The sequence below is a fragment of the Papilio xuthus genome, unplaced genomic scaffold (genome assembly GCF_000836235.2).
Source record: "Papilio xuthus unplaced genomic scaffold, Pxut_1.1 DF829660.1, whole genome shotgun sequence".
NCBI lineage: Eukaryota > Metazoa > Arthropoda > Insecta > Lepidoptera > Papilionidae > Papilio > Papilio xuthus.
In genome coordinates this window covers 826,807-846,523 of record NW_013528989.1, presented here as the reverse complement: position 1 = coordinate 846,523, position 19,717 = coordinate 826,807, and the positions used below count along the sequence as shown (strand labels likewise).

The window sequence follows — 19,717 nt, the reverse complement described above, 5'->3', positions numbered from 1 at the left end:
TAATACTGAATGTTTCTCCACAATAAACATTAGGCGTTGTAATTCAAAGTGAAGCTTTAGAGAGAAAAAGTGAGGGCAATTAATTATAGCATTTAACTGACTTTCCATCGAGCGCCACTCGAAGCGAAAATTGTAAAAGAAATAGACGGTTCGAAAACTTTTTCTTCTAGCACTGAATTCAAAGTTTATTTTATAGTAAAAATACTAATGAATACAGAAGTGCTTTAAGGTTGTTTTTACAAAGTTTTAACTTTGCATTTCGAGACTAAATTAGTTTTTGATATCTTTTTATCTTTTTGTTAGTCTGTAATTTTTTTTACAAAGAGAATTTATACACAAATTTAAATGTATATGATATGATTTTATACGTATTTATAATTAATTATTTAACTACTTCGTAGGATTTTGATGTTATTCGATATAACTTAGATCTAACTTGAGGTGGTTAAGCATTAACTAAGTCAGAGAACGATTCTACCAATGACGAGAACTTGAGACTATTGAATGTAAACTAAGCAGTAACAAGACACTATTAAATATATAACTTTAGTACAATTATCGTGGGTTTCCGAGACTTAAATTCCTGTATAAAACATATCGTCAACAAATCAGAGATAAACAACATGTTTGAAAGGGAGATTTTGGTATCAGAAACCCACGGTTAAAGATTTTTAAATATTCTAATTTGAAAATTGAATCATTTACAGTCCAAATTCAAGATAATTTTAAGTATATGTACATGAAAATATAACATGAAAAATATAACCAACCGGCTCAGGACTCTGTCCGGAATGTTGTGGTGTGCCGCGGCAGGTCAGCGCGCATGGTTCTGCGTCATCTCTATGCGCCCTCCAATGGAACAGCTCTCCTCCATATGGCGTGTTGTCGTGAGCGCTACACTGCTGCTCCCTCCACACATCCTCTTCTAGAAGAGACATGTTGCCGCGACACGGCTGCGAAAGGAAAATGTATATTAATAAAATTCACATATTCAAACTCTTTGGTGATATATGACTGGTTGTAAAAAGTAAAAAAAAAATATGAAAAATACTAGCTGTTGCCCGCGCCTTCGACCGCGATTTTTTGTGTTGTCAATGTGTTTTTCGATTTCCGATTTACATATGTAAATTTATCCGACGTTCTTACGGTGAAAGAAAACATCGTGATGCTGCACATATCCGACAAGTAATTCTAAGATATGTGTGAAGTCAACCCGCACTGGGTCAATGTGGTTGACTATGGCCTAGTTACCCGTGACTTAGGGTAGGCTCCGAGTGCCTCAGTGGGGACATATGTATAGTAAATTGATGATGAAAATGAAAATAGAATTTCAGATTTACTAAAACGGGACAATAAGATTTTTTTCCATCTAATTCCTTAAATAGAGTGCATTTCAAAGTTACAGTCTAGTAAGATTGTTTCAAAACGACTTGGCCGCTTCGCAGCCAATTTCGTTTGGCAACAGTACCCACTGCATTGCATACGCGTCAAATCTAGGACAAGTTTGAGATTTTTTTGGCAGGCGTTTAACTGAGTTATTGAATTTTATTTTAGTTAATTTTCTTATTTAAATTAAATTATTTTTAACTCAATTGAAAGTAATAACGACCTAGTATTTTAAATAAGGTTTAACAATTCAAAATTATGATTCGTATTAACAGTTACATCATCATCATCAGCTCACTATACGTCCCCACCGAGGGGCTCGAAGCCTACCCTAAGTTAAGGGTGACTAGGCCATAGTCAACCACGCTGGCCAAGTGAGGGTTGGTTGGCTTCACACATATCTTTGAATTTCTTCTCAGATATGTGCAGGTTGCATCACGATGTTTTCCTTCACCGTAAAAACGTCCGATAATATACATATGTAAATCGGAAATGGAAAAACACATTGGTATATGCCAGGATTCGAACCCAGGACCTACAGATTGCAAGTCCAGTGCTTGATCCCTGAGCCACCGACGCTCCGTTTACAATGTTTTTTTTTTATTTATATTTTTTATATCATAAGGTGGCAAACGAGCGAGCGGCCACCTGAAATAGCGAAGTGACCGTTGCCCATAGACATACGCAATTGCATATGCGTTGCCTATCTTTAATCGACGGAGGAGAGGATGCACAGAAATTACGTACTATTGCATAAAACTACTTAGTTTATTCCAAAAAAATATACAAATGTCTTAATATAATTGCAGCTCTCAATATTACTGATGCGAATGTTTAGATGGATGGATGTTTGTTTGAAGGTGTCAATGAATCACGTTGAAATTTGGCATATATGTAGAACATAGAACGAATAGGCTACTAATTAAGTTTTTATTTCCACGCGAACAGAGTCGCAGTTAACAGCTAATATGTCTTATAAACATGAAATAATAAGTAAATCGTATGTACTAGATACATACATACAATAATTGCACTAGATTTAGCTGCTTTCATTTAGGATCGTAATTAAATAACATGAGATTAATATACTCATTAATAATAGGAATGTGTCGGTTTCTTAATTATATAAGTTCATCCTACACATGTATGTAAAGTTAGGATGTAAATGTATTGTAATTTAGATAATAGTTGGAATATTAACACGTTTAATTCCACGGCCGATAAGTTCACATTCATATTAAAACGTATTGGCATTGAAAGTGTTAAGTAAAGTAACGTTTATACTGAAATACTTTTTAATAATTATAATTAAAGGAATGGAAATTCATTATTTATCAAAGGAAAAAATTATTTATAAATGCGAAGGTTTGGATGTTTGAACGTATCTCCAGAACGGCTGAATGGATCGCGATGAAACTTGACATACAAGTAGAATATAGTCTGGAAGAACAAATAGGCTGTTAATTATGGTTTTTTAATTCCGCGCGAACGGATTCGCGAGCTACAGCTAGTTATTTATAAATGCGAATGTTTGGATGGATGTTTGTAAGAAGTTATCTCACGAACGGCTGCATGGATCTCGCTGAAATTTGGCATCAATGTAGCATATAGTCTTGAAGAACACATAGGCTACTAAGCAAGTTTTGTTTTTCTGCACAGACGCAGTCGCGAGCGACATATAGTTTACAAGTATAAGTATAAAAACTTTATTGTGATAGTTCCAAGACAATGTCAGACCTAAATATGAAAGATTAATGAGGAATCAGTTATTCTTTTCTCTGTATTCTATTGAAAGGACGCTGAGAAAGCATTATTCCAAGTAAATTGTAGGGAGAAAAGACGGCGAGGGGAGGGGACACCGGGGGTAAGGGAGTCTTCGATCGCAAGGCGAATGACAATAAGAAATGTTATTTGCTCGCCTTATTGACTGCCGACGCTTTTAAATCTGATTGGGTCCGTGTTTTGTTTCTTTGATGATTTTTATAACAGTACCCTCTGTGAGTATTATTTTATAAAAATACCCTCATTTTTTCAAATAAGCTATTCTTATAATTTTATGTCTTTTGTATTAGAATATATTTTTTTCATTGAATTTAATACTATGTTAAACAATATGGATATATTATTGGAATAATTTTTGCTCTATATTTCTTCAAAGTTTTTTTATAGTACTACTAGTTGTTGCCCGTAACTCCGCGTAACATTACAGTACAACACAATTAGTAGCGTATGTGTTTTATCAGACTATGTTTAACATCTATGTCAAATTGCAACGAGATCCATGCAACCGTACTGGAGATAATTTCTAACAAACATCAATCCATACTGTAGCATTCGTTGCGTTATATTTGGCACGTTCACGTACCAACACGTGTTGACGCTCCAAATGTCTGACATCGACTGACTCCCCCTCTCTCCGGCATATACTTATGACGTGTACGCTCGAGACCTACAACACTACACACACATATCTTTGAATTACTTCTCAGGTACGTGCAGGTTGCATCACGATGTTTTCCTTCACCGTAAAAACGTCGGATAAATGTACATATGTAAATCGGATATCGAAAAACACATTGGTACATGGCGGGATTCGAACCCAGGACCTGCAGATTGCGAGTCAAGTGCTTAACCACAGAGCCACCGAAGCTCATAATTCACCTTACTATATTTCAATTGAAAAAAAAATAGAGAACATCAAACTATCTTTTCGTCTATATCATGTTTTAACCTGAGTTTCCACTGTTGAAAAACATATAAAAAATCCTTACGTTATCTCTAGTTTTCTAATTATATTACATCAGTTGTACGAGTTTTTACGTCAGTTGAAACTAGTGGTTATATGTTCATTTTAATTTAATCAAATCGTAGTCGCTTGTTGAGTACAAGTCAAACTATCGGAGTTCCAGTGATGAAATGTGGAGCAATTCTCGCTGTAACAAGTCTACAGTTCCCAAGTTATATAGAGCTAGACCTCAATTACACCGATGTGTATTGGTTGCTCACATATGTTCAACTATTTATTACAGTTTTTTTTTGTGCTTACATAACGCAAATAGAAACTCATAATGACTATTATTTAATAGATATTTTTTTTTTGTAGATGTATCTTATCTTATATATAAAATTCTCTTGTTTTTTTCGTTCCCATACTCCTCCGAAACGGCTTGACAGATTCTCATGAAATTTGTTAGCATATTGAGTAGATCTGAGAATCGGCCAACATCTATTTTTAATACAGCAGCTAGTAATTTCTATAAAGTAATGAAAATGTATTAGATTTTCATAGCGATGTTATTAATTAATAGTTTAAAACTTATCGAGAAACGATGTTTTTGAAAATAATTACATGTTTAGGGTTTCTGTTATTTAGTTTTAACAAATCTGCTAATTTTAGTGACTCCCATAGTCTTGATAAGATCTTGACTATATTTAGTCACTAAATTGACTGAAAATCTGACATCCAGTAGAATCTAGTCACTAGCTCAACCATTTTACAACATTAAAATCCAGTCTACGATCAATGTGGACACATTGTAAGTAAAATATAATATTTTAAAATTCATACTGTTCTCTAAAGTTGTGGGTCGTTACTCTACGGTTTGATATACATCCAATAACGTATCGAAGATGACTTTGTCGACATCTCGGCACTATTAATCATGCGGCGCGGTGAAGGCGGTTGCAACTTTACTGAAGTCAACTGTTAGATGAGTTATAAGTAGAGATTTGTTTACGTAACTTTTCAGTGTTGTATAGAAATATAAAACAATTGCTTATCTTTGATATTTCTTTATGCAGATAAAATATAGTTTATTTTAGAACACATTCTGTCGGTTAAAGGTAGCCAGGTTTGGGCAGAGGTCGTATACTTATTTCGTCGAATCCAGTGGCCATAAATTTTTGATGTCGATTTATTATTCTTATTGTTAAATAGTGATTTTTATTTTATTGTCTATAAACTAAATTGAGTAGAAAAAATCAAAAATAATAAACGTAGCTAGTTAGTTCGAAGCTAGATTTTATTTTAACTTTTCTAAATACTATTAATGATAAAAAATTGAATCTCTTTCGACCCTTTTAGGTCACGAACATAATCTAAACATTATTAATATAATAAAGAATAAAATTCAATGTAATATCGTATAATTAAAGTCTATTTGGAGTAGAATTTGTAAAAGCTTTTTATCGCTGTGTTCGAAAGCTTTTCACAATATCTACAAAATTGTGTAAATATTAATTTTCCGCTTTTCAAATTTGCTCGACGCGACGTCAAATCGCTCGAGAGAACAAATCGACTGAAATGACAAACTGTTTGGAACTATAAAAATGTAATTTTCAGTTAGTGAAATTGGAAAAAAAGACTTCTAATGTCAATTTTTTCTTAATAATGTAAAGTTATATCATCATCATCATCATCAGTCCCCACCGAGGAGCTCGGTGTCAGCTAAAGTTATATAGCAAGTAAAAAAAAATCATTACAAAAAAGGGAAAATATTTTACTTGTCAACGTTTTTAGGTTTTGTTACCTAAAAACCTTGACAAAAAAAAATATTTTTTCTTCCTTTCTACCTTCTTTGGTTTCCTTAGAAAATTATACTAAAGTTTTATTACAGTCTAATGTTTTAATAACGACTACGGAATAAATATTTAAATGTACAAAGGTATAAAAATGTTTGTAGGTAACATATGTTATTATGACTAGATTTTAAGTCAAATTAAAATCTTACTCTTACTATATCTTACTAATATTATAAATGTGAATGTTTAGATGGATGGATGTTAGTTTGAAGGTATCTCCAGAACAGCTGCACGGACCTCGGAGAAATTTTGCATAGATGTAAAACATAGTCTGGTAGAACACATAGGCTATCAATTAAGATTTTTTCATTCTGCGCGGACAAAGTCGCGGACGACATCGAGTTCTGAGTAACTTTAACTTAAGATTAACAGTAAACTGGTACTGCGATTGTTACTTAACTATTCAGGTAACTTATTAATTGATGTTAGCTTGAAAGCGGAGTTTGTACGCACCTTGCATAGCTCGTAGAACTTTGATGTATTACTTAAACGATATATTCAGAGTAAGTACTAAGTTACAATTTGTTTCAAGTAAGAATTTGCGTACACATATCAATAACAACGTTACTTGCGTAATACTCCCTCAACATAATGCCCGCTACCCAGAGGGGTAGCAAAAAAAAACTGTCCATAATTCAAGTTTTCAGTTATTAATATGTTGCTACAAAAACAGTCGACTTTTATAAAGTAAAAATAGAAGTCGCATTCACCCGTGCAGTCTTTAAAAAAACTTGTTTAATAGCCTATCTGTTATAACAGACTATATTCTACATCAGTGGTTCCCAAACTTATTTTGTCTACTGCCCTACTTTGAGAATAAGTTTTTTTTAGGGCCCCCATATTTTCACATATTTAAAAATCACTATAACTTCAAATAAAATTAATTAATTATTGTGACCTACATATGTATATTAACGGTGAATTCTAAACGAAACTTTTACTATAACCCGCATCTTGAGACCTGCAGCGCTCACAAGGGGGCGTTATCGCCCACTTTGGGAAAGACTGTTCTACATCTATGCCAAATTTCAGCGAGATCCATACATCCGTTTTTGAGATATCTTCAAACTAACATCCATCCATCCAAACACTCGCATTTATAACATTCTCAATCTTTTTATAGTTTCAAAACTTTGATTTACTCTTCAAAGATATTGAAAAGAAAATCTATGCAGCATTACTTTCTAAAGTTACATTTAATTCCATAGTCTCTCATCTTTGAATTGCAACAAGACAAACTAGAGGGGTAGAAGAACTTTGAATATTGAAGGATTTTCAATACAATAAATCGAGTTGACAACTAAGTTGTGAACTTAACAACTAAGTTATATCGGATGCATCTCCAATAAATAGATGCTATTTGTATTATCTAACTGTTTCATTCTGAGACCAAAATCTTTATATAAAACATATCCTTAACTCTCCCATTATCTTTTACAAAACAGAGATAATTAAAAAAAATATTACGTGTTAAACGGGGATTTTAGCCTCAGAAACCTACGGTAAGTTAAGAGAAGTGTGTCTTATTATCTTTGAAAAAAGCGAGATAATAGTATTATTCTATTTATGGTGTAATTCGATATAAATATATTTGTAACAATCTTACATCTTACTAATATTATAAATGCGAATGTTTGAATGGATGGATGGATGTTTGAACGTATCTCATACGGCTTGACGGATATTGATGAAATGTATATAAAAGTTTTTACTTAACTCCGCGCGGACGGAGTCGCGGCGACAGTTAGTTTTTATATAATTATGTATTAATTCAACAAAGGATTCTCTCATGCATAACTGTTTCTAGTTTTAACCTGAATTATGAATAATTTAATATATAAATATTGTCTGGTTTAAAATAGTCTTTGATTCAAACATTCACAAACAATAATCCTTCATTAATAACGAAAATAAATTTATATTAATTTTGATGTTAAATGTTTTTTTTTTTTTTTATTACAGAAGGGGGCATACGAGCAGCGGGAACTCCGAGGTGTTCAACTACGCCCATGGACATCAGCAATACCAGAGGAATCGTAGATTGCCGGCCTTTGAGATAGTGATAAGCTCGCTTCTTGAAGGACCCTAAGTCGTAGAGGTTTGGACATACCGCCGAGGACAGACCATTCCACAACGCTGTTGTGCGAGGCAAAAAGTTTCGCGCAAACGGTTGTGGATTGCCAACCATCGAGATGGTATGTGTGTTTTTTAGAAAAGTTACCTTACTGTACTGATTTAGATCGATTAATTGAATTATATTCAATAAGCCGTATAAATTATGCAGAATCACCGCCTAAGTTAACTCCGACCATTAGCTACGAAGTTGGTTGAATTTAATAAACTGCAAGACAAAGAGCAGCTGAGTTCAAAGTTCACTTAAACTATTATAACTGTATACTGCAGGACAAAATTAATAATGCATTTTATAGTTTTCATTGGTTTTATTGTACAATACCATAGTATTATAAGATACTAGCATTTGCCCGTGACTCCGTCTATGCGGAATTAAAAAAAAAACATAATTAGCAGCCTATTTGTTCTATGTCAAATTTTAGCGAGATCCGTTGAGCCGTTCTGGAGATACCTTAAAACAAACATCCATCTATCTAAACCTTCGTATTCATAATATTAGTAAGGTTAAAAAGACAATATTACCCTTTAATTCTACTGCCGTGATATTCGTAATGATATGTGTTGTCTTTGTTGGAAGGGAATTTGAGGGATGGCTGAACAGATCTCGATGAAATTTGGCATACACATAGGCTACCAATTATGCTTTTTTTTTAATTTCGAGAAAACAGAGTCGCGGGCGACAGCTAGTTTGCTATAAAATAGGATTTTCATCAACAGTTTCTATCAGTCTATAGATATTGTAATTACTATTTGTATTTTGCGAGATAAGTGCACGTTAATATGAAGATTTGTCAGAAGATAAAATATCTCGAATAACTATTGCCTATTTTTTTAAATGATAATGTATACTACAAACGTTTTAATATCTTTTAACCATTGGTAAGTGATTTTACGTAAGCCTACGTAACGCCCACTACACTAACGATTAAAAGTTTTTCCTCACTCACGAGATTACTCATATCAAAAACCTTTGACATTTTGAATATACGCACTTTCCATTTACATGATTTATACTAAGTATATTAACTTTTAAAAAGGCTATTTTTAAAACAACAAACATAATTTTTTTTAAAAACGACGTGGAGATGAATTTGACAGGGATGTACATATCCCTGTCTATTTAAAGTTAGAAGCATCAGCAGCCTTTTAACTTATAGCAGAATACAATCTCATTGTTTTTACGGATCCTTAAACACTAATATCCCCTATTAAGTTATTTACCTGCATGTTACATATCTTGTACCGCACTGGCTCTCCACGACAGCCTGCTGGAGATGCGCACGTCCGCAGCTGCCGGGATACGCCGCCATCACATGTCCGCGAGCAGAGAGACCATTCACTCCATTGAGACCAGCCACCGCGATCCTGGGAAAGAAATAAATAGTATTATTAAAAGTACACAGTAGTAATAGATACGCTGTAGATACAGCTACGTCGTAGCAAAAGTTACGATGATGAGGAGCAGCTACGCCGTAGCTGAAGTTACGCACGAGCACCTACTACGCCGTAACATCGCCTATGCCGCAGTGACCGTGATAGTACGAATAAGGCGACGTACGGCGTAGTAAATAAATAAAAAACACATTTCAAAATGAAAGAATGATAATCAAATTATTATAGCATCGAAAGATACTAGACGTGTATAATTTCTATTGGAGTATACAAAAATAGAAGAAGAAATTCTATTCACAAACTTTATAAACAAAGTATAAATAAATCGTGGAAATTGAGCATCAAAACCGATAAGGATGTTATCGATTCGGCATTAAATCGGTACAATTACATATTCCGGTCAGCCGTATGCAAAACCGGTACGTGCCCGAAATCTCTTCCGTACTCGCTCTTCGTTACACGGAACTTTCTGAATATAAATATAATGCTATTGCATATGTCATCGACAAATAATGTACTCAGTCCATTGGTAATATACCTAGAAATAAATAAAATAAATTACTTGGTAAATTGCATATCAAACGAAGTTATGTACCAAACAAAGAAATTCACAAATTAACGTGTCATTTTTCGATTATAATTTGACACTTTGTAATAGTGATAATTTATTAGATGTCATTTTTAATGCAACCAATAAATAATTGTGACAGGTTTGATACAATATCGTGACATTTGTCACTTTGTGAATAAAGTTCGATAAACAATTCGGCTTGTATTTGTGACGTCTAGGCAAATCACAAACGGGATGATACTCGATTTTCCGGTGACATATATCTCTATGTTTTCACAGAACGTGACTGCGCTCTGAGAATGGACTGTTTTGTACTCTTTGAGCAATTAAGGTACACTGCACACCCAGTACTTCGTTTCCTGTTTTAAATTGCTCTGTTCGCAAACACAACGAGCGTATTTCACATGTTTTATTAATGTTTGTCTTAGATATCTTTTATATTCTTTTGTTTTTTGTTCCATTGGTAATTGTTTGTACACGTGTATGTTATTATCTTATAGTAGCTGTCAACCGCGACTCCGTCCGCGCGGAATTAAAAAAAATGATAAGTAGCCTATGTGTTCTATATCTTCTTCGTGTGTGCCAAATTCTATAAAAATCTGTGAGCCGTTCTGGAGATACCTTCAAACATCCATCCATGTAAACATTTTGCATTTATAATATTACTAAGATTAGTAAGATGTAAATTGTATGTAGTAAAGTATGTCTACAGGATGTTCGGGAAATATGTCTACTAAAGACAAGGGATTTCTCAACACCCTGTATAAAATGTTTTTTCTTTTATTTTGTGAAACGAATTTTGGATAAGTATATCAACTTTAATATCATCGAATTACTAGTAGGTTTAAGACATATTCACTTATTCACTGCACTTCTAATTTTTCTTTTTATCTAGATTCATTTTGAACTGCTTAATTATTTAGGGATTACCAATTAAGAATTTAAAAAAAAAACATTCGACTGTGAAACAGTGCTAAAACACACCTTTAGTAACAACTGAAAGATAAACCCGTTCTAGTAATCACACGTGTAGCTTAAAGGCCAACTAATTGACTAAAGTCTTCTGGGTTTTACGGACAATTAGTTTACTTTGTGATTACAAGAATAAACAAGACTTTACTAAGACTAAACGAAAGTTTCTGAAAAGAAACATTTCCGTTATAGTATTTACGATATACGGAGCGTCGGTGGCTCAGGGGTCAAATACTTGACTTGCAGTCTGTAGGTCCTGGGTTCGAATCCCGCCATGTACCAATGTTTTTCTATTTCAGATTTACATGTGTACATTTATCCGACGTTCTTACGGTGAAGGAAAACATCCACTGGGTCAGCGTGGTTGACTATGGCCTAGTCACACCTAACTTAGGGTAGGCTCCGAGTTCATCGGTGGGGATTATAGTGAGGTGATGATGATGATTTACGATAATTCATTGTTACCACAATTGGTGACTAATTTGAAATGTTATAAATATGAATTGACAAGCTGTTGCTCGCGACTCCGTTCGTGCGGAATTAAGAAAAAATTAATTAGTAGCCTATGTGTTCTTCCAGACTGTGTTCTACATCTATGCCAAATTTCATCAAAATCCATACAGCTGTTCTGGAGATACCTTTAAACATCCATCCATCTAAACATTCGCATTTATAATATAAGTAAGATTATCGCAATTGAGAAACAAAGAAATTATTTCTTACTTCATTTGTTTCATATTCAAAAGACAAACCTTAATCAATATTAAAATTAGCTAACAAAGTCGAAACATAACAGAGTGTTCTCAAAAGATTTCAATGTTGTAAAGTAAAAGAGATAATAACAAGTCGGTAAATTCAATTTACATGTGAATAAGTAACGACAAAGAGAAACAAATTAGAAACATATACTTATATATGCTTCATGTATTGCTTCGGGTAAGATGTATGAGAACTTTTGATGATTTTATTATGTTGTTATGTATGTTTAGCTATACAATTTTTTATGATATTAATATATATTTTTTAAAACAGTTAAATGAACATGGTATCATCATCAGCTCACTATGCGTCCCAATTCTGGGGCTCGGAGCCTACCCCAAGTTAAGGGTGACTAGGCCTTAGTCAACCACGCTGGCCCAGTGCGGGTTGGTTGACTTCATACATATCTTTGTATATTGTATGCTAAATAAATAAAAATATTGCTATAATTAGGTATGAAACATTTTTCGGATTTTTACAGAAAGACTTAAGACTTTTATTACGTTTTGATTTCATTTCTTCTTATATATGAAATTCTCGTGTCACAATTTTCGTTCCCATACTCCTCCGAAACTGCTTGACCGATTCTCATGAAATTTTGTGAGTATATTGAGTAGGTCAGAGAATCGGACAATTTTTAATCCTGCGCGGACGGAGTCGCTGGCGACACCTAGGAGTAATATAAATGTGTAAGTTTAGATGCATGGATGTAGGCTATCTATACGGCTTAATGGATCTCGTGAGAACATTTAGGTAACTTAAATTTGTTTTTAATCACGCGCAGACGGAGTCGCTGGCTAAGCCTAGTTTAATATAAAATGCTAAAATAAAATCAAATATACATTTATTGAATATTCGCATGGTTACCGAATAACTCGTTAGTATTATAAATTAAGAATCCTTAAATTAACTTGAAAATTCAATGTATTCCAAAGTTTTCGGTTAACACAAACATGTTCTGAAGAATTTCTAACAACATTGTTCAACACTTCAACTTGATTTATAGCTCAAAATCGTTACCTGAAGAGTTTCGAGCTAATAACAACATAATAATGTTGTTTACGTTTAACACTGTTTAAACAAAAGTTACTAAAACATAATTATCCTATCATCTTATATATAAAATTCTCGTGTCACAATTTTCGTTCCCATACTCCTCTGAAACGGCTTGATCGATTCTCATGAAATTTTGTGAGCATATTGAGTAGGTCTGTGAATCGGACAACATCTATTTTTAATCCCGCGCGGATGGAGACGTGGGCGACAGCTAGTCTTATATATAAAATTCTCGTGTCACAATTTTCGTTCCCATACTCCTCTGAAACGGCTTGATCGATTCTCATGAAATTTTGTGAGCATGTTGAGTAAGTCTGAGAATCGGCGAACATGTATTTTTAATCCCGCGCGAACGAAGTCGCGGGCGACAGCTAGTATTTTTATAGAAAACCACACCCTTTCCTCAGCAGTATTTCCAAACATTACGACTTAGGGGGCTTCAAGAAAAGAGCGTACATTTTCCTTAAAGGCCGGCAACGCATCTGCGGTTCCTCTGGCGTTGCGGATGTCCATGAGCGTCGGATCAAATAATATTAGGCGATTCGTTGCTCGTTTGCCTTCTTCTCCTATAAAAAAAAAACTAGCTAGCGCTCGCGACTCTGTCCACGACGTCCACAATTGTTAATCCAAGTAAAACGATATTGACAAAGCGATCACATCAATATACTGAAAACCATTATACATTGTAACTTAATACCGTTTGAGAAATCTTCTCTGATATATTGCTAAGCCTTCGGTTGTATTTACGTTCAAACCATAACTGATAGCCTAGAGGTTTGTGTTACACTGTCATATAAGACTGTAGAGCTAGTAAAGCTTTGAAAATTTATGTACCATTTGAAGCGGAAGGAACCAGCTACGAAGATATCCAAAGATGTTTATACCAATCCGCACTGGATCAACGGTTGAATATGTCCTATGACCTAGTCACTTCTAACTTCAGTTTGTATAGCGCCTTATAATTTTTTACGGCAAAAATTTTTCCTAGCATTTTCAGAACTTCCTGCCAAAGTACCAACAAAACTTGTCTATAGGTTTTGTTATATATTCGCAAATACAAATCTGTACATAATAGTAAAATTAGACTGTCTGTATGTATTTTTAAAAAACATGTTTCATATTTCGTACGCGTGTATATATCTGTCGGTCATATTTTTGTATGCAGTGTGTCTGTGCGAAAAGCCGCGTTTGTTTAGGATAATCTTCGGAATGGCTGGACCGATTTTGACGGGACTTGAATGGTAAAGTAGCTGATGTACGCAAGCATGTTATAGGCTACTTTTTTAATCCCGACGAAGTCGAGGGCGATTGCTAGTGTTCAATAATTGTTTTATTGTGAATCATAGTACCTAAAAAGCTGTATCAAACAACACTATTAGCACTAAACAAAATCGTTACAAAAATCGGATTTGCGTTAACAACTATTTGAATTTACATTCAAACCAAAAGATATCGATGCTTGGTGTATGGTACAAGTTACAAACTGATTTACATTGATATATTTCTGTTAAGCGAGATTTGTGTCACAATAAAAAGATAAAGAGCTTTATGGTACATTAAAGACCTTATTAAATTAAGAAACCTAATTATTATATATATAATTATTGTTTAAAGAATTACGACATTTGTTTAAGGAGTAAAAAATAGACTATCTTTTTTTTCGTATTTCCTATTTTTTAACTTTTATAATGGTACTAGCAGTCTCCTGCGACTCCGTCGCGCGTTATTAAATAATAAAAATAAGCCTGTGTGTTCTTCAACACTATGTTCTAAATCTATGCTAAATTTCAGAGAGATCCGTTGACCCATTCAGGAGATACCTCCAAACAAACATCCATCCATGTAAGCATTCGCGTTTATATTAGTAAGATAGTTGTTTGGGAGCTACCAAATAAATAAATGACTAGGAAAAAAGGAAGTTACGTTGGTATTAACGTAGGGTAAGTATTTACTTTAGAGATTTTTATGTTATTCATTTCAAAATCGCTACCGCTTATATTTTAAGACTCAATCAGCACGTAGTCACAATAGCACATGCAAACCGTCCCGGGGGTATCGTAAACTTCAATTTGTCAACCGTATCCTCTGATACGCATTTTTTTGCTTTCAGTATTGTCACTCGAAGTCATAAAGTTTAAAGTGAAACATATTTGAATAGGTTTTTATCACAATAGGTTTGTGCAGACATCGCATAGTTTACGAATTCACAGAAACTTTTTTTTTATTATTTATTTATGTTTACAAAAACCAAGATTCAATTTGAAGAAATAGTGTAATTAATTACAATATTATCGCGTTGTTTTTTTACTAATATTAGTATTTTTAAATTTGTTCTAAGTGTGAAAAACTTTTTTGTCTTTTTGTACGTCTGCCCGTAATGCCGCGTTTGTTCCGGGTAATCTCCGGAACGACTGGACCGATTTTGATGGGTCTTTAACAGGAAGGTAGCGTCTGTACGCGGGCATACCATAGGCTACTTTTTCAAAATTCTGTGCCGACGAAGGGTTACCGATAGATTAATATATAACCACAGTAATTGTAACTCAACAACAAAACTCCTGTGACCCAGTAGGCGTAGATCCTAAACCACAAGCAAGATTATAGAAACCTATTTACATAGAAATACAATAAAAATAAGCTACGATAAAGTAATAAATGGAATTGCTATTCTGTAACATTTCGATGTTTCACACAACATTGCTTTTGATAAAACAAACTCTACTTCAGACGCCGCTGAAATGAAACGACAAAAGGTTTTTTTCAGTCAATTTCACGAGCGCCCTCTAGCGAAACGAGATAACAATATGTCAGGAGCAGTTACATAACGTGGAACGAAAGAATTACGTTAAATTACTGCGTATTATGGCAAAGGATATATAACTACTTATAGTACGATTACTATACTTAGTTTCAGACATTATTAGTTAGAATCCTTTGGCGCGAATGACGTGCTTTCATTACAAAGTCAAGTGTCAGAATGATTAGTGAGGGGACATAAACGTCGACATTTTAGAAAGGATAGCATTGTGCCAGTACACCGGCACTGTATCGGATTTTTTTTCCTAACATTAGGTAACAAGTTAAGGGATTCTAATTGCAATAAAAATAACTACACAAGACAACTTACTCTACATAATAGGACACTAAACAAACTAGCATTTGACCCCAATCTACCTCAGCTTTACTAAGTACTAGTCACCCCTAATTTAGTGTAACTCAAGCCTTCAAACACGTGTACGCGTAGACGACAAATTTATCAATGGAAACCACAGTAATAATTAATTATAAAACCATTACGATTTGTTTGCAAATTACAATTTAAACTAAATTATATCTGATCTTTATTTATCTGTACTCGTATAATTAATTTTGAACAATTAACGTGTTGATTGCATGTCACTTATAATGATTTACACGACCTTTATTGAAATGATCGAAACATTCATAAATAATGTCAATAAATATAATTATGTTCATAAATATAATTATGTCAGTCATCAGTTTACATATGTTTTCAGAGTCAAAGCCAATGTGTTAGTGCCTATCCGATTCAAGATGACTTGAGCGTCGGTGGCTCAGGGGTTAAAGCACTTGACTTCTAATCTGTAGGTCCTGGGTTCGAATCCCGTCATGTACCAATGTGTTTTTGTATTTACATATGTACATTTATCCGACGTTCTTACGGTGAAGGAAAACATTGTGATGCAACCTGCACATATCAGAGAAGAAATTTAAAGATATGTGTAAAGTCAACCAACCCACACTTGGCCAGCGTGGTTCACTATGGCCTAATCACCCCTATCTTAGGGTAGGCTTCGAGCCCCTCGGTGGGGACGTATAGTGAGCTGATAATGATCATGATGATGATAATGAGGCCATAGTCAACCCTGGATGGATTAACTTCACACATTGAATTAACTTCACGCAAGTTGCTTTACATCTCTCTGATAGATGTACATATGGTATTTCTAAAATAGAAAAGCCGATTGGTAATTGGCGGGGTTTGAACCTGAATATGTAGCTTTCAGTCCGGTCTGGTTAAACGTTTAAATGCGTCACCAATGCTCTACAATTACGTACTTATATGTATTAAAAATACTGTGAAATATCTACATGAGTGCACTTATTTTATTGCATTTAAATTTACTCCAGAATTCATAGTTTAACATCTCTAAATATAAAAGAAGTACGTTTATTTCCTGGAAAGTTATTGCTTTCACTTTATACAGAAGCCTGTGAGAGTAGATCTTCAAAAATCACTAAAACTTATAGATACCTTTCCATGATGTGTTGCATTATCGTGCCGGACCTCGGCAAGTTCTGGCGTCTCTGTTGATACATCATGACCGTGCCGATGCGCGCAGTGGCCGGGTATCTGCAACAATAAAAATAATATTACTAAGAAATCGTCATATAAGCAACCTGTATATTATGTTTAAATGTTATATAATATGTTTTAATGCACTGGAGGTGTTGTTATTGTCTACCCACTTTAGACAACATTTTTATAAACCAAAATATTTATTTCTATGTACCTGACATCCCCCTTCTTTTAGACTTCGTCTGCGAATTAAATAAAGTAATTTGTAGTCTATATATTCTTCCAGACTATGTTCTATATCTATACCAAATTTCATCGAGATCTATTGAGCCGATCAGGAGATACCTTCTACCAAGCATCCATCTAAACATTCGCATTTATAATTTTAGTAACATAAAAAGAAGGTAATAGACAAGAAAGTATATAATTGTGTTGATAACATCAGTTTAAAATCTTTAACATTATACAATTTTAAGTTTGTTATATTTTACATACTGAATACAGCAATTAAAGTCGTGCAATGAAACAAGAGACATTGTTGATATTAAAATTCGCTTAATAAACTCTCTTAATAAACCTGTCACTCGCAGTGCTGGCTCTGAGTATGTCGCTTTTTAAATTGCCTTGGAATCCACGAGTGTGTACTAATTGATCTGTTAAACAAGGGTTTTGAATATACAAATGGAATACAGTTTACTATTTTATACTTTTTAATTAGCTTTAGACATTATTAGAATCCTTTGGCGCGAATGGCGTGCTTTTATTACCAAATCAAGTGTCAGATTGATTAGTGAGGGGACATAAACATTTTAACAAAGCTAGTGTTGCGCCAGTACACCGGCACAGTGTTGGATTCTCTTCTTATAATTAGGAATTAGTTATCAGGGGTAACAAACATGTTTCCACTGCATTCCTCTCAGATCTAGGAACCCTATTCAATTGCGTTTGAGGTTGGCCACCGAGGAGGTTTTAGCGAGTCTAACTCGTATTTTCGAAGATTTTGCCCCCGATACCATAAAGGGGTACCAAACATTTGGTTTTATGAAATAAACGATTTTTGGCCGGTTTATGCGTAAGCTAGACACTTGCCTAGGTACCAGACCATCACCATTATTTGAGATTTTAATTAAAAAAAAACATGACGAAAAACGACTCGCAATATTTTCTGTTCTAAGCAATATTTATGAAAAGGTAAATCACAAATGCAAATTATATTAAAAGACGCTTCCATATCCGTCATAAAGAAAAGTTTTAAGCTAAATAAAGATTTCACATAATCCGGGGCAAAGTTTTGCTTGCGAGATATAATGCAGTTAAAAAATTTTACGGACCCTCGGTACCAGGCGAGCATAACTAACGTGTACAGGCCTTTATCTAATGTAGCGGGAGATATTCAGTGGGCCGAATAATGTGGCCGCGACCCAACCGCGAACGTGTGCCGCAAGATACAAGATATGCGCGATTACAAGCGATATACATAGTTTAACTATATATCCCTTCTCTTTACAATGGAAATTAAATATAGTGATTGCCGGGGTTAGACAAAGTGCATTCGCTTCGAAGCTATTCCATCACGAATTTAAAAAAAATTATGGAATTGACACGCGACAGTCACGTGACTTATCGAAAGTTATTGTCAGTTCTATACATTTTTGAAGTTCGCTATGGAATCGCCTCGAAGCGAATGCATTTTATCTAACCCTGCTTATCCGACACCGCTAAGTAACGTTTAGCGTAACCACCCAAAGTTGAGTGGTTATAGTTAATTATATAGTTAATTTAACTAGCGTTGAAATGTTGCAATTATTTGCACAAGTATACGTTTTTAACAAATGACTTCTACAAAGTTTTGGCCTGTACTCGTTTTTTGCACGTATTCCTTATTAAAATAGGGAGTTCCTTTTTTTGGTCAATTGCTAACTCCTGTGGACATGGAGCCAGGAGCAGTACGGGACTTCACCGATTTTCACAAGTCCCTGCACGATCTGTTCCTTAGGGCCATTTGTGTGTTGTATTCTTATATCAAGTGTAGATTTAACCACCGTCAAGTCGCTAGTTATAGTTATAGTTAGTTAATGAAACTCATACTTTGTAGTTTTAGACATTATCAGTTGGAATCCTTTGGCGCGAATGGCGCAAAAATAAGTGTCAGATTGATTACTGAGGTAGCATAAACGACATATTTTAACAAGGCTAGTGTTGCGGCGATGCACCGTCACAGTGTCGGAGTTTCTTCCTAACAGTAAAGAGGAATTACTCGAGCTGTCAATGAAAAATGAAGAAATAAACTATGTAACCTTTTTAATGAAAAAAATAATTTTTTACTTGGACCAAACCCCATTGTAGCTAAGTTGAGCAAAGTATCGTTACTGTTCCTGAAATATTATATTTACTTCTTCAATAGATTGCTTTAAGCCCGTATTAAAAAGTAATCCCTTTGCGAAAATTTAATAGACTTCAGCCTTAAGTAGATAAGCGAAAAAACAAGTAGGATGTTAAATTAAGAAGAATTTATAGTCAAAAACAAAAATCGACTAATTTAAAAA

At 34.2% G+C, this 19,717-nt stretch overlaps 1 protein-coding gene across 5 annotated transcripts in view; it reads right to left on the bottom strand.

Moving 5' to 3' along the window:
* nolo (ADAMTS-like no long nerve cord) overlaps positions 1-19,717 on the bottom strand; it is a 232,257-nt gene that overhangs the window by 46,485 nt on the left and 166,055 nt on the right. For all 5 annotated transcript variants that reach the window (XM_013309804.1, XM_013309807.1, XM_013309822.1 and 2 more), the window contains 3 exons: positions 17,127-17,225; positions 9,322-9,465; positions 771-953 (listed from right to left, as the gene is read on the bottom strand). In XM_013309804.1, coding sequence (XP_013165258.1) covers positions 771-953; positions 9,322-9,465; positions 17,127-17,225 — 426 coding nt within the window. The remainder of the gene's footprint in view (positions 1-770; positions 954-9,321; positions 9,466-17,126; positions 17,226-19,717) is intronic.